We start from the raw sequence: 12557 nt of genomic DNA, 5'->3' as shown, positions 1-12557 counted from the left end.
CTCCAAAGAGCGGTCCACTGTAAAACCAGTAAAACCGTTGGATGTCATTTGCCTATCATTTTCTAAATCCTCAGATCCACAAAATAAGTGCTGTAAATATCAGGCCACTGTGGAGCCGTGAGATACACAAAACTTGATATGTGGTAAGAAGCAAGTTCTTTTACAGATACATACCATTGCTGTTGCCTGGATGCCACAGAAATAATTATACTCTAGAACTTTAAGAGTAGACAGTGGTATGATGTGATGAATCTAGAATGCTTGGCAGCTAACCTTGTAGGCGAGACAATATATTTCCAAAGGCTTGGGATAATTTTAAGATTGTTCCACTGGGCTGTGTAAGTAACACAGTTCAGATGCAGAGGTTTCATTCACATAACTCCACCTTAAATTTAGTTGGATTTCTTAGTTTCATTAATAGCCTTGGCACAGTTGTTAAGTTTTCTAGTATATAGATAGACATGAAATTGGAAATCTACGCGAGACAAATAACACGCTATCCGTTTTGGTCTGCACTTAGTTGGCCTTGGCGACCTCTATACAATAATTGACATTTGTTGTATTTACTATGAACTTTTGGCTGGAACATTTGTTTACCATCATTCTTGGCTTGTTTTAGCCGTGGGTCCTTGGAATCGCCAACCATTTTTCAAGGTTGAGAGTTATTCAGTGGGTACGATAGACATCAAGAGCTTGGATGTACGAATGGAATCTATTGAAGAAGCATGAATTTGAAATATTTTAAGATTAAGAATTCATAAACACTTCACCTACTTATAAAAACCCCCTAAAGTCCTGACGAGAGAATCGCCTTCATCCGCTATCTGTCGATTCAGCTTTTGGCGGTACCCAAATTGTTAGTCTATTGGTTTCAATATTGTCAACATTATCCATGCTTTATAAGTTCAACCATGAAGTCTTTTGTTGGAATCCAAGCAGCACTCCTCGTACTTGCAGTCCAGAATACTTCCGCTGCTCCTCGTCTCCCTCCAGAAGATGCACGGCGGTTCGATACCACTGGACTCTCATCGTTTGAAGCCATTGTTGCTGGTACGCTGTACACAGACGCAGCTAACTTGGTAAGGTCCAAACTGCTTGGTGTCGCATTGTACATGAAATCCTTACTAGTTCCCACTACTAGGAAGTACCAAATGGAAGCGCAGAAAAACGTTTTACTTCCGAGGTCGCTGTCAACCCATACTACAAAGGTAAAGGAATTACTATTGATCTCCCTGCGGGTTGCCCTGCCCCGGATGCTTCTTGGTGGAAAGAAGAAGAATCAAGAGAAGAAGATGAGAAGAAGCAATCGGCCGAGACGGTAAATCCGCTTAAGGTGAGCATCAACTGGGATTAAATGTTGTTAGAGCTCCCTGATTAACTGAAATAGGAATTTCTCGATGTTATAGAAGCACCATTTGAAGCTGTGGAAGACACAGTAAAGACGTTTGTGCAGGGGATTATAGACTTGGCCAAGGGCAACACCTGTGAAGGAGTGTCGGAGACGTTACTGCCGGTAGTGCATGCAATGGTCAAAGAATTCACTAAGGTATCAGATGAGACTGGCTTCAAATCTGTTCTCAATGAAATAGGTACCGAAATAACGAAATTTTTAAACTATCCAGGCATACGAGAAGGATGGAAGTTTTTGAACACACGCCTGGAAGACATTCCAGTGATAGGATTGTGGTTCAAAACAGTTGCAAAAGCAGAGGGTTGGGCATACGAGCATCTGGTGCCCAAATCCATAAGGGCATCCCTGCAGACTTGTGCCGATGACGGTATCAGGCATCCGGGTAACAATCCCCTTGGATTTTTATTGGCACTGGGCATCGACACTATAGAGCACCCAACCATTCTCGATATTCTGTTAGCAATTCCAGGAGTGGGAGAGTTTGCAGAATCTATCAAATTCGCTGAGGAAGCAGTTAAAGGGGCGGAAGAAGCAGCTATAGTTGCAGATCAGGTTCGCAATGTGGCTGGAAGCGCTGGAGCTGCGTCCAAGCTTGAAGATATAGCCAAGCTTGCAGACAAAGTCGATGCTGCCGCAGATGCCGCAGATGCCACAGCAGAATCAGCCAAAGGCACCGAGCAGGAAGCCAAAGCCTTGGAACAAGCTATTAAAGCCGATGAAGCGTCTAAGGCCGCAGACAAAGCATTCTATGACGCAGAGGAGGGAGCTAAGAAGCTTTGCCCGCGTGGAGGTATAGTTTCTTCTCTGTCTTCTTGGTGGTGCTCGCCGGCCGAGGGGCCTCCGGCAGACAAGGCTCCGGGAGAAGGTGCTAAACGGGGCCAGACACGACGAAACAGGAAGAGAAGGAGGAACAGGCGCATGAATAAGAAGCCAGAGACGGAGTCAGAGACAGAGCCAGTGACAGAGTCAGAGCCAGAGCTGGAGATGAACGAAACCCAGGGACAGAGTAAACCCCCGGGACAGAACAAACCCCAGGGACAAAACAAACCCCAGGGACAGAGCAAACCCGAGCCTGATATTTTAACTAACACACGATTCACATGGAGGAACGTCGAAAGGTCGATAGAGCGGGCTACTACCTCTTTAAAAAATGGTGGCAAATATGTTGCAGAGAATGGACAAAACAGTAAGAATCACACCGTCTCCCACAATGTTGCTGTGTTCTTATGAATTGTTCTCAATAGGCTTTCCACATCGCTTTTCCAATTTCGAAAAAATCGACTTTGAAATACCAAACCCTGGTGAATTCGACACTAAAGCTCTTCAGGAATTCCCTCTGACTAACCCTGTATTCAACAACGGCATGGAACCTGGAATCTATCGCACGGTGTAGGTTCACGGAGAATGACACCAGAAAGACCTAAGGGGCTGATTTGGTACCATAGATTTGCAAAACGAATTGCAACTGATGACTGGGAACCTATTGGAATTATGAGACATAAGGTGGGCGGAAACACTGGAGAATTCCTGAGAGTAGGTACTTTTAAAGATGTATGTACAGTCCACAATTAGCTGTGGCTGGCAATGTGCTGACAATAGTAACAGGTCGAAAAGGGTGTCAGCCGTAAGTATTCAGCCTTGATATTGTAGTCATTCTATCTTCACAGCGAACTATGTTGACAGATTGCCAGGCACGAAGGCTGTCACGAAGCCTGAATAGACCGGCTGGGCTAGTACAGGATCTGAATACCGTCCCGCTGAGCACGGGGTGTCAAGAGGTGCAAATATATGGGAACATGTGCATATTTTATGTGTTTCTGGGCTGTAATTTACGGGCTACGTGCTTATTGCTAGCTGCTACAATGGAAGATGAAGGTTAGAATGAACCAAATTCAAGCCTGATACTAGACAATTACTCTTTATTATAACTAATAATAATGAAATCCAACATTCTCCCGTCTATAACGCTTCGTAACCCTCTCTAATACATGCATCTGAGCATTGCTCTTCTTAGAACCAGGTAATGGAAGACCACTACTGTTAGTCTTAATCCACCGCTACCCTTGAAACTGAGACTTTACAAAGAGTTCAAATAGCCTCGCCCAGTCTGTATGTTGGATATCACCACTCGGCCCGGCTGGATGGCCATTTCTATTTTATCAAGCTGGTATCACAACTAAGTCCCCTTTTATCTGTCTGCCCTTCCGACAACATATACGGCCAGTGAGGTCGGGGGACGGAATGCTGAGAGGCGCGACACGGGTCCAACAAATCGAAAAATAGGGAGGGAATACTGTCTTAGTATAATATTTAGAAGTGTGTAAATTTATCTGCGCAAAATAATAGGGCAAAAATAATATCATACTAAAGAATATACTATCCCAATTATAAGATTAAAGTCGAATAATATACTTCCTCTTTTGATTCTAAATATTCCGTAATAATACCGATATCTAACCTTACAGATAGTACAATAAGAGGAGTTGATAATATTAACTCCATACAGTATTAGCCGGTCTAGCCTGGAAGGGCACCAATATACAACTATGATTTGGAGCTATTAGTCTGAAGCACTTTTATGCTCTTCCATTCAATAGTCTTCCCCACTAGCTAAATATACTTTAACAAGTATGTTGGGCCACATCTTACCAATATACAAATTCCACTCTATGGCTGGAGAAGCACGACAGCAGTCGTAGCGCAGTATATTCCCGATTCCGATCCTGCGGTTCACACTACCGGGTTGCGAGATCCAGGGGTTCCAGAAGATCACGGGGACAAAATCCATTCTGTGCTACGCGGTACGTGCACTTCCCCATTTTCTCACCCGGAAACTATCCAACTTTTCTGGTGATGATGTTTGGTGTAGTTCTCTTCAGAAGAGACGGCATCACGAACCCCCACACCACGAACATCACTACTGGCGGCATGGGTATTGCCCTCTTCCTCAGTGCATGATCCTTATCTACTTTTTAGACTGGCTCGGCTGTAAGCTCTGTCTGTAGATTGTAACGGCGGGCATGATGGGTGCGATGATCTCGATCGCGGTACTGCAGCGACACGCGTCCGCGCACCCCAGTGCGTGGAGCAACGACAGTATTGTGGTGGCGTTCCTGCACCGCTTCTACGTCTTCTTCATCGTGGACATACCTGTCGCAGATCTTCTTGCTGCACCGTCTTCCTGGATACTGGACTCACCTACTAATTATACTAGGATATTGGCAGGCTTAAGGAACAGGAAATCTAAGTAAATCACAGTCTTTACGATCATTGTTTTATCTCAAACTCTACAGTGAACGAGCCGCGCCGCGTCCAGTTGAAATGGTGAATAGTTACCTATAATTAGCCTGCCTCACAGCTTCCGCGGCTTCATATTTTTACCCTCGTAGTTCAGGCGCAATGGACGGTGAGGGTCCCCTGTACTATTAAAAAGGTGTATGCTAGCGACCTACCGCGGCGAAGTGCAGCGATGTCGATCCAAAATCATCAACAGCATGCGGATCCGCTCCCAATGACCAATCCACCCCAGAAGGTTCTTGTTGTGGAATTCAGGGCTCTATAAATCAGCTACATGCCAACCATTAGCCTAACTAAGAAATAGATTACATCTGTGGATACAGTGAGGATCATAGTATCTCAGCCAACAGAGTCTCTTACATTCCTGTTTAAGATGCATACCTGCTCCTGAGGTGCTCAACTAACTAAATATTACGGAAACACTGCGCCGACCGACTTAGGCGGTGCGGAGTATCCGACGACTCATTCTACCCCTGAATCATTTAGTTGAGCACCTTAGATAGGAATGCAAGAGACTCAGTTGAGATACTGTGATTCCTGGTGTTTCCACCGATAATATCTACTTCCTAGTCAGGCTAGGGTTGGCCCGTAGCTGATCTATAGTACCCTCGCATCACTTTCCCGAATTCCACAGCACTAAAGTGTTCATGGGTCGAATGGGATTCTTAAGGTCTCCGCACAACAGGCCAGCTGGATTATAGTATTTCTATAACATTCCACTTTGTTCAATACCCCGTCTTCTATAAAACAAATAAAATGAAGTCATATAGACTTCTAAAATAGGAAACAAATTATAAATCAATTGTGGAGAGGTGTTGAACCCCTCTAGACAATCAATATGTAAGTCCTAGATGTTGTATCCATAGGATTTTAGTCCTCCAATCCTCACATAAACCCTAGTTTACGAACCTAGTCTCTCAGTTGTCACGCTGCATGTAGTCTTCCAGTTGCTTTTCAAGAGCTTGCAATTCCGCGTCGCTCCATCTTTCGTCCTGCCCTGCGTCTTTGCCTTGGCGAGCTGCGCAAGAGCCAAGTTTCACGAAATAGTATCCATGCGCTTCAATTCCTTTAAGTAGCTGGACTCTATCAAACCTGAAAGACCCAGAACACTTGTTAGTGTCTGTCCCATGACAAACCTTGATATCGTCCCTAGTATATGAAGTAGTTGTCGCCTCCCCGGTAAAAAGCCAATACTCCGGTGACGTGTGTTGGTAGCCATAAAATCGGGGGATAGGCAGTCGGGGCCCAGGGACTAAGGGGACAACGTCGTTAAGATGAGTTATTCGCGCTGTATCTCCCAGGACTGTTTCACTGACAAGTTCGGCGAACTTGTCATTCCCGACGCGAGGCGACCCATAGGTGTAAATATCACAGGGAATATTTTCGACTTTCCGCAAGTGAGCGCCGGCAATAGTAGCAAGTGCACCACCAAGGGAGTGTCCAGTGACAATAAACTTATAACTGGGGTACTTCTGTTTCATATTTTTGATGACAGATATGATATCCTGCTGGACACCTTCCCAGGCAGTGCTGAATCCTTTGTGGAGCTTACACCCAGCACACAGGTTTGAATTGATGAGACCTGGTTTAAAGTTTGTAACCCAATTTTGAATTGATTGTGAGCCGCGAAAGGCGAGCACAACCTGACTATTGGTATGATCCGCGGCGATATAGCCTCGTGTGTCATCAGCATTATTCCGAAACTCCAGAACCGTCTCCGCCGCCGCACTCTCAACACTGGGGCAAGCCGATGCCTGGTTAGTGGTGCAGCTAATATTCCCAAGTCTACTATCATTATTCACGTCACAGTAAGCTGCTGCGGAGTACTGAGCAAACAGCTTAAAATTTTCGAATTTATCGGCGGTCACAGCAGTATCTTCGGTAATATTAGCAACCATTACATTGGAAAGTACTAGAGTGCCAAACGTGATGGGGCGCCTATTTGCTGGATCTTTTCAACAGCAAAGCTTTCAAGTATGTCTGATAGAATATAACAAGGGATAAATATACTGACCTGAGGCCTGCCGTTCCCATTTCCATAAGCCCCGCGGGTTGGCTCTCGCTAATGCAAAGAGCCCACACGTAAAAACAGTCGAGATCTTCATCGAGCAGACTATGTGGCTAGTTGCAAATGATGGAGTCCTTTCGAGTTCGAGTATATGGACGGGATAAGATACTAAGATGAGAAAAAAGACCACCTTCAATGTTGAGCGTGTGGACTGGGATTATACCAGAGAAATCTGGCGAGAAGTAGAGCCAACGATAGAAGTAACTGCTATAATTTCACATTTCAGAAAATTGAACTTGTCGCTCTATATATAATTTTCTGCTTACAACATGATAAACGCCCTCTTCGGTATAACAGGTGCACTGTGAGGGAAGTACCTTGTGATCCGGTTAGAAGTGAAACCTTGGCAATTTAATCCATTCCGTCAGGATAGTTAAGCTACCCTCTTATTATAAACTGAAACGTCCAGTATGTGTGCAGTAAACCAATCATCTGAGTTGTAATAAACCACAACTTCAAGTAGGTTGCACCGCAGATGTTACGGTACGCTAGGCCTACATGCTGGAACATAGACACATATTACTTGATACAACTCTTGCCTTTGACAGAAAAAGTCTAGATGGTGTTCGAAGTAGGTCTCAAAAGATGCACGCCAATGTGGATACCATACTCAGCTGCACTGGTTTTGATATTAGAGAATGGCCAAATATCGTGTTCCGGCTAAATATATCGTTCCAAATTTTAATGATTTACCGCATAATTTATAAGAGTTCAATATATACATTTTATTGCCACATCAGTCAACCCAATTGAAAATATAAGAAAAATCTAGCTTCTTCCTTCAACACCTATTATCCCCAGCCGTATTACTGTGCCCATCTTGTCCTGTCATATCAGGTAGTGATACTTCTAGTTCGAGAGCCTTTCATCATTTAACTCATCAAGCCGCTTTTTGGCCGTCAACTTTTGACCTGCTTTTCGGTCCAGAATGTCTGTGGTTGATATGGATGTAGCATAAACGATCCACCTTCTGTACATTCAGCCAATTTCGATACCGGGTTTACGTCAGGCTCATTGTTGAAAATGCTCATTCCGAAGGATTCAGATGCACCCTTGCTCGGAAAGGCAAAACACATTGGGCCCATTATGTAAGTGATATGATTCAAAACATCAGCAAAAAAAATCTAGAACACTCTCAACGCTTCTGGAATACAGGACTCTAAGATTCAATTTGATAATTTAGTTACTAGCTTTCTGATTAACAACCTTATACTTCGAGGTAAGTCCTGGTTTTTGTTTCAGGTTTGGGTTTAGTACAGTTTGTTTTCTCTTGGATTAAAATACCTTGGAGGTCTGAATCTAAGATCCACATTCCTTTTTTTTTTTTTTTTTTTTGGGAGAAATAGACAGCGCTCCTTGTGTGGATAGAAAGAGAGAATATTAGCCTCAGCTTGTTTAGTATCCTTAGCACTTAACCCCGTCCAGATTCAGTATTCCTAACGATACACTATTAATGCCAAATAGTATTCCTCCCTCCTTAGATAAGATCGAAAATTAGGTTGGCTAGCTTCCGTAGAAGCAAATTCTTCCCCGGCTCTGGCAGATGCAGTGGGTAAGAAAGGCACTATTGCTGCACCACATTCTACATCGCTGGTTCCAGAATACGCACCAGCTTAGGGGTATCCTAGCAATTTTACTAAAGCCAGGTCCAAAAACTAGTCAGTTATGGAAGTCGAAGCTTGCCTGCGCCAAGTTTTCAACAAACATTATAAAACGAGCCCGCCAAGACCGCCAAAACAACCGCACCAAATGGTCCGATAAAAACCGAGGGCCCAGAATTTGCTTTAGATAGTGTGTCTAAGGTAGATAGATGGATGCCAATGTGTATCTGACTTTGGAGCATGTCTTGGCACATTTCGAAGACAAGCCAGAATCAAAGCCTTTGTAGACCTCGACCCGACTCTGGACCCTCGAAAGAGGTACCTTGCGGGGGGGTGCCCCTTGATTTGATTTGATTTGATTTGATTTATTCCTCAGACTTTTCGCGGCCGAAGGCCGCATGCTGTCCCTTAGCAAGTACGTACTGGAGCTATGTTACGTTTATATACAACCTCGTCATCTGACCTGCGTCATTCACCTCCCAACAACCAATCCTTGATATGTCGAAACATAGCGATATTCGGAAAATGCGGTCCGTCAAAAACGCGATGGGATACACAGTGGTATCCGATGGTAGCTACCTTCTTTCTTCGTTCAAAAAAGCAACAACAGTGTCAGGCACGCCAGCGACTAGTGGTGCTTCGCCAGCTATAATCTACACTATCATTGTTGTGGCAGATCTACTGCCCATGCAACACAGCCCTGGGAAATAGATATTTGCAAGTCAATCACTGATGTCCAATACAGTTTTCTTATAGCATGATGAAGTGCTGTAACAGATCATATCACGCCTGCCAAAGAACTTTATGCATTACATGCGATGCGATATCAGGTAGCTGACATAGGTATTAATAGTATAACTAATTAGTATTATATACAATCATTTATTTTAGTTCTACTTTTATGTCTACATTCTACATATATCAGTGGTAAAGAAAGGCCCTCATATCCCGTAGAAATATGTTCAGACATTTTCTCATTAAATACCGTTGGTCAGTGTGTTAGATGCGATCATCACCTTACCTTCGACACCGCGTTCAGCTTAATGTAGTGACGTGATGTTTATGTGATCTGCAGCTATAACGTATTGGGATGTGTAAGGGCAGAGGGCACAAGGTTAGGGCTGAGAAGCTCTCCACCACATTTTTGCTCAACATGACAACTCCCCTTCTACCTTCTTCCTTTCCTCCTTAACTTTAGTGCTCTTAATATAGGACTTGCCGACAATTATAGTAATATTGATTATTCAGTACCATTCTCGGTCAAATGTTGTGGATGATACAACATCATCGGATCGCTTACATTTCCTATATGTAAAGGGGCGAAATGCCTTGCTATCTAACAACTAGATATACACAAAGAGGAATCGCTGAAAGGAAGAAAGTAAAGGGAAAGAAGTGTGCGTTCTCATACTACAAGGGGTCATGTGACTGCGATAAGCGGACCAATCGTATGTGTCGATTGCAGCGAAGGTGAAGCCGAGCAACATACAGGCGTAGCCCGTGACACTATATTAGTTTATATCCTTTGTCTGTTTACCTCGCCTTTATAAGTGAGATGTTTTGGTAGTTAGTTGAATTAGAGACATAATTCTATTGAGGATCGATACTTGCGGATACGCGTATTTTTATGGTTGACAGGACTCATTATGATTTCATTTGTTTGCCTACTATAACATTACTCATTTCTCTTCTAGATTTACGAGCACGGCTCTTTCCACGCACAGTTAACTTGGTCAACTTGCTTTCTTTTTCTCTCAACGTGCAAGATGGTATAGACTATATATGCAGATACATCCTTAAAGAGAAGTATATTGTATATGATATTCATGGAATTAATAGGGATGCAGTCAAAAGGAATAACAAATCCAAAAGCCACAGAGAGACAAAGGAAAGTAAAATGTTATTACGTGTCAAGCTGAGTAGTATTCAGCCTTATGTAGTTTAGATTCATCGTCGATTATACTGCAGAGATGCATAGCTACCTAGTCTGCTGTGTAGTATGGAAGGCAAGACTGTCTTTCTAGATCTATTATTTGCTTGCCGCATACAACCTGCGAGACAATGAAATAAAAGCACATCCACTAATAGAGCCGGTTGGGCTAGTTCTGGTTGGTCGCTCTTCGAGTATTGGCATATGTATGAGCACTTACCCATAGTCCCCTATCGGAATGTACTTAAGGGGCCACATAGCCCGTGCTTGAGCTTATATCAAGCGAATGTACGACCGTCCAGTAATCACTAAATACCGCCTATACTCCCGGAAACGCATCATTACATGAAGGAGATTTACAAATTATATACCTTGCTGGGTGCTATTTCTAGTTCACTGCTTGCTGTTTCTGGGTTAGACCTAAATCAGCCACCTTATCCAGCGAGGATGAGACGCTAGGGCAGTATTTCGAGGGAATCAGGTTGCTGTGGTGTTTCAGTAAGAACTATTTATTACCACTTATGTCAAGTGTTACCATCTGTTCGTATGATGCGCTACTCAACTTTCCTGCCATGGATGCGATTGACTACACAAACAAAACTTATCGACGACCGCACTATAGGCACTGTTGTTGGTGAGATTCAAAATGTTCAAGCGAAAATTTCCCAAGGGCAGGACGTAAGCTTCGGCGCAACCGCGGTCGAGAATGTCGGTACGAAGTTCGACTTACTTGGACTGATTCCATAAACAAGGAGGTCCAGACTGAACATTTCGGTCACATCATCATGGTGGTTGCCCCTAATGTTGTCGGTACTATATATGAACCGCTGCGACAGATCATGGGCTCCATGCCCGTCTCTTCTGGGGAGTCAGTCATTCATCGCGAGTTATCGACTCTCCTGTATTGCCGCCAATCTCTCATACTGGCGTCAAGAAGAGCAGCTCATGAGCCTCCCGGGCAACGCCAGATAATATATATCCTCTCCAATTCGTTATCTATGGAATTAATACACGAGGATCCTTCCCATGTTTTAGTGACAAATTTTTTGGTTGCCCCTATAAATCTTATCAAAGTTACTCGTCGCACCCAGTTAGCCGGGGTTTTGCGAACAAGGAGTAGGAAGATTGTCCGCCAAATATTTAATCTAAGCGACACTGAGAATTTTGAGCAGGAAAAGGAGCGTCTCTGGCGCAATCGGGATGGAAACTTCTGACTTGCTGCGGTTTGGTGCTGGGATGGAATGGTACTGCTCGAGGGCTGCGTCGTTTCCTCCATGAGAGTCGCGTAGCAAGACTTGGCTTTGAAGTGCCGTGGAAGTCAGAGGAGTGATATATGTTAAAACAAGCAGTCTACCAGAGAACCTTGTTTTTGTGTCATATAGAAAGTCAGCGGGCGTTAGCAAGTCATAACTTTTGTATATTTGCTCCATTGCAGGAAATCAAGTAGTTCCTGTTGCACTTTTCCCGTCAACGCCGTCTTTGGGCCAAATATTTTTCAGAGGTATGTCCTTCAATCCGTTTTCAGCGTCTCAGACCAGCGCGTCATTATCACACTCCCTCTTACCGATCCGCTATTAGCCCACCAGTCGAAAACCTTGTCTGGTCCTCTGAATTTCCCCACATGCGTACCATGTCTCCTAAGCTCTCTATCCTTACTCTATATATAACTTGCGATACCGTCGAACACATGCTCCGCGACAACTCGCATAGCAATAATATTGCTGTCATAACCGGCCTCGCCCAACATGTTTTCGCATTCTTTTCTGCCAGGGAAATTCGAATAAGAGATACCCCGTCACCAGGCATATTGAGCTCAAGGTCGACCTTTCCCAGGACCTTGCGCGATTGGGAAGGATGATCAAATGCCATGAAGAGGCCCGCATGTCGCGATATGCACGGCTGAGTAGCGGTTTGCGATATGGTTTGAAATGATACAGCGTGTCAAGGCTAGCAGCCAAGTCTGCCACTCTTTTTCCATAAACGTACAGATTTCAGCGTAGCCTGCTCCATGCAGGTTGATAAATTTGGGGCCCCTGTTTTATTATCCATGAGAATGACAGTATCACAGTAAAAACACCAAATAATCAGATAGGGCCTACCCTTCGCGCCCTGCCCCTCACTTTGCAGTAGGGGGTCGGCTACAGCTCAACGCAAAACACATATCAACGGCAAAACTGATTTTGTATGGGATTCCCATACAAATTGCAACAAATCGTAAATTGTATAAAATTAGAATAGCTCCACCCCAAG

General features: G+C 44.0%; 2 protein-coding genes across 2 annotated transcripts; one reads left to right on the top strand and one right to left on the bottom strand.

Annotated features, from left to right (window-relative positions):
* Nucleotides 1-911: 911 nt before the first annotated feature.
* On the top strand, nt 912-3131 carry ATNIH1004_001553 (uncharacterized protein; the record flags this gene model as incomplete). The annotated part of the gene is made up of 8 exons (XM_033566252.1): nt 912-1079; nt 1142-1333; nt 1388-1589; nt 1698-2201; nt 2656-2800; nt 2857-2962; nt 3017-3035; nt 3103-3131. The coding sequence occupies 8 exons, from the start codon at nt 912-914 to the stop codon at nt 3129-3131; spliced, it is 1365 nt and encodes a 454-aa protein (XP_033432009.1).
* Nucleotides 3132-5625: 2494 nt separating this feature from the next.
* ATNIH1004_001552 (lipase family protein) lies at nt 5626-6606 on the bottom strand (the record flags this gene model as incomplete). Its single annotated transcript, XM_033566251.1, has 1 exon — nt 5626-6606. One exon carries the CDS (start codon nt 6604-6606, stop codon nt 5626-5628), a length of 981 nt encoding a protein of 326 aa, XP_033432008.1.
* Between the last annotated feature and the right edge of the window lie 5951 nt (nt 6607-12557).

This window comes from Aspergillus tanneri, assembly GCF_003426965.1.
Source record: "Aspergillus tanneri strain NIH1004 chromosome Unknown AapTan_2_pilon_pilon_pilon, whole genome shotgun sequence".
Taxonomy (NCBI): Eukaryota; Fungi; Ascomycota; class Eurotiomycetes; order Eurotiales; family Aspergillaceae; genus Aspergillus; species Aspergillus tanneri.
This window is presented reverse-complemented; position numbering and strand designations above follow the sequence as displayed.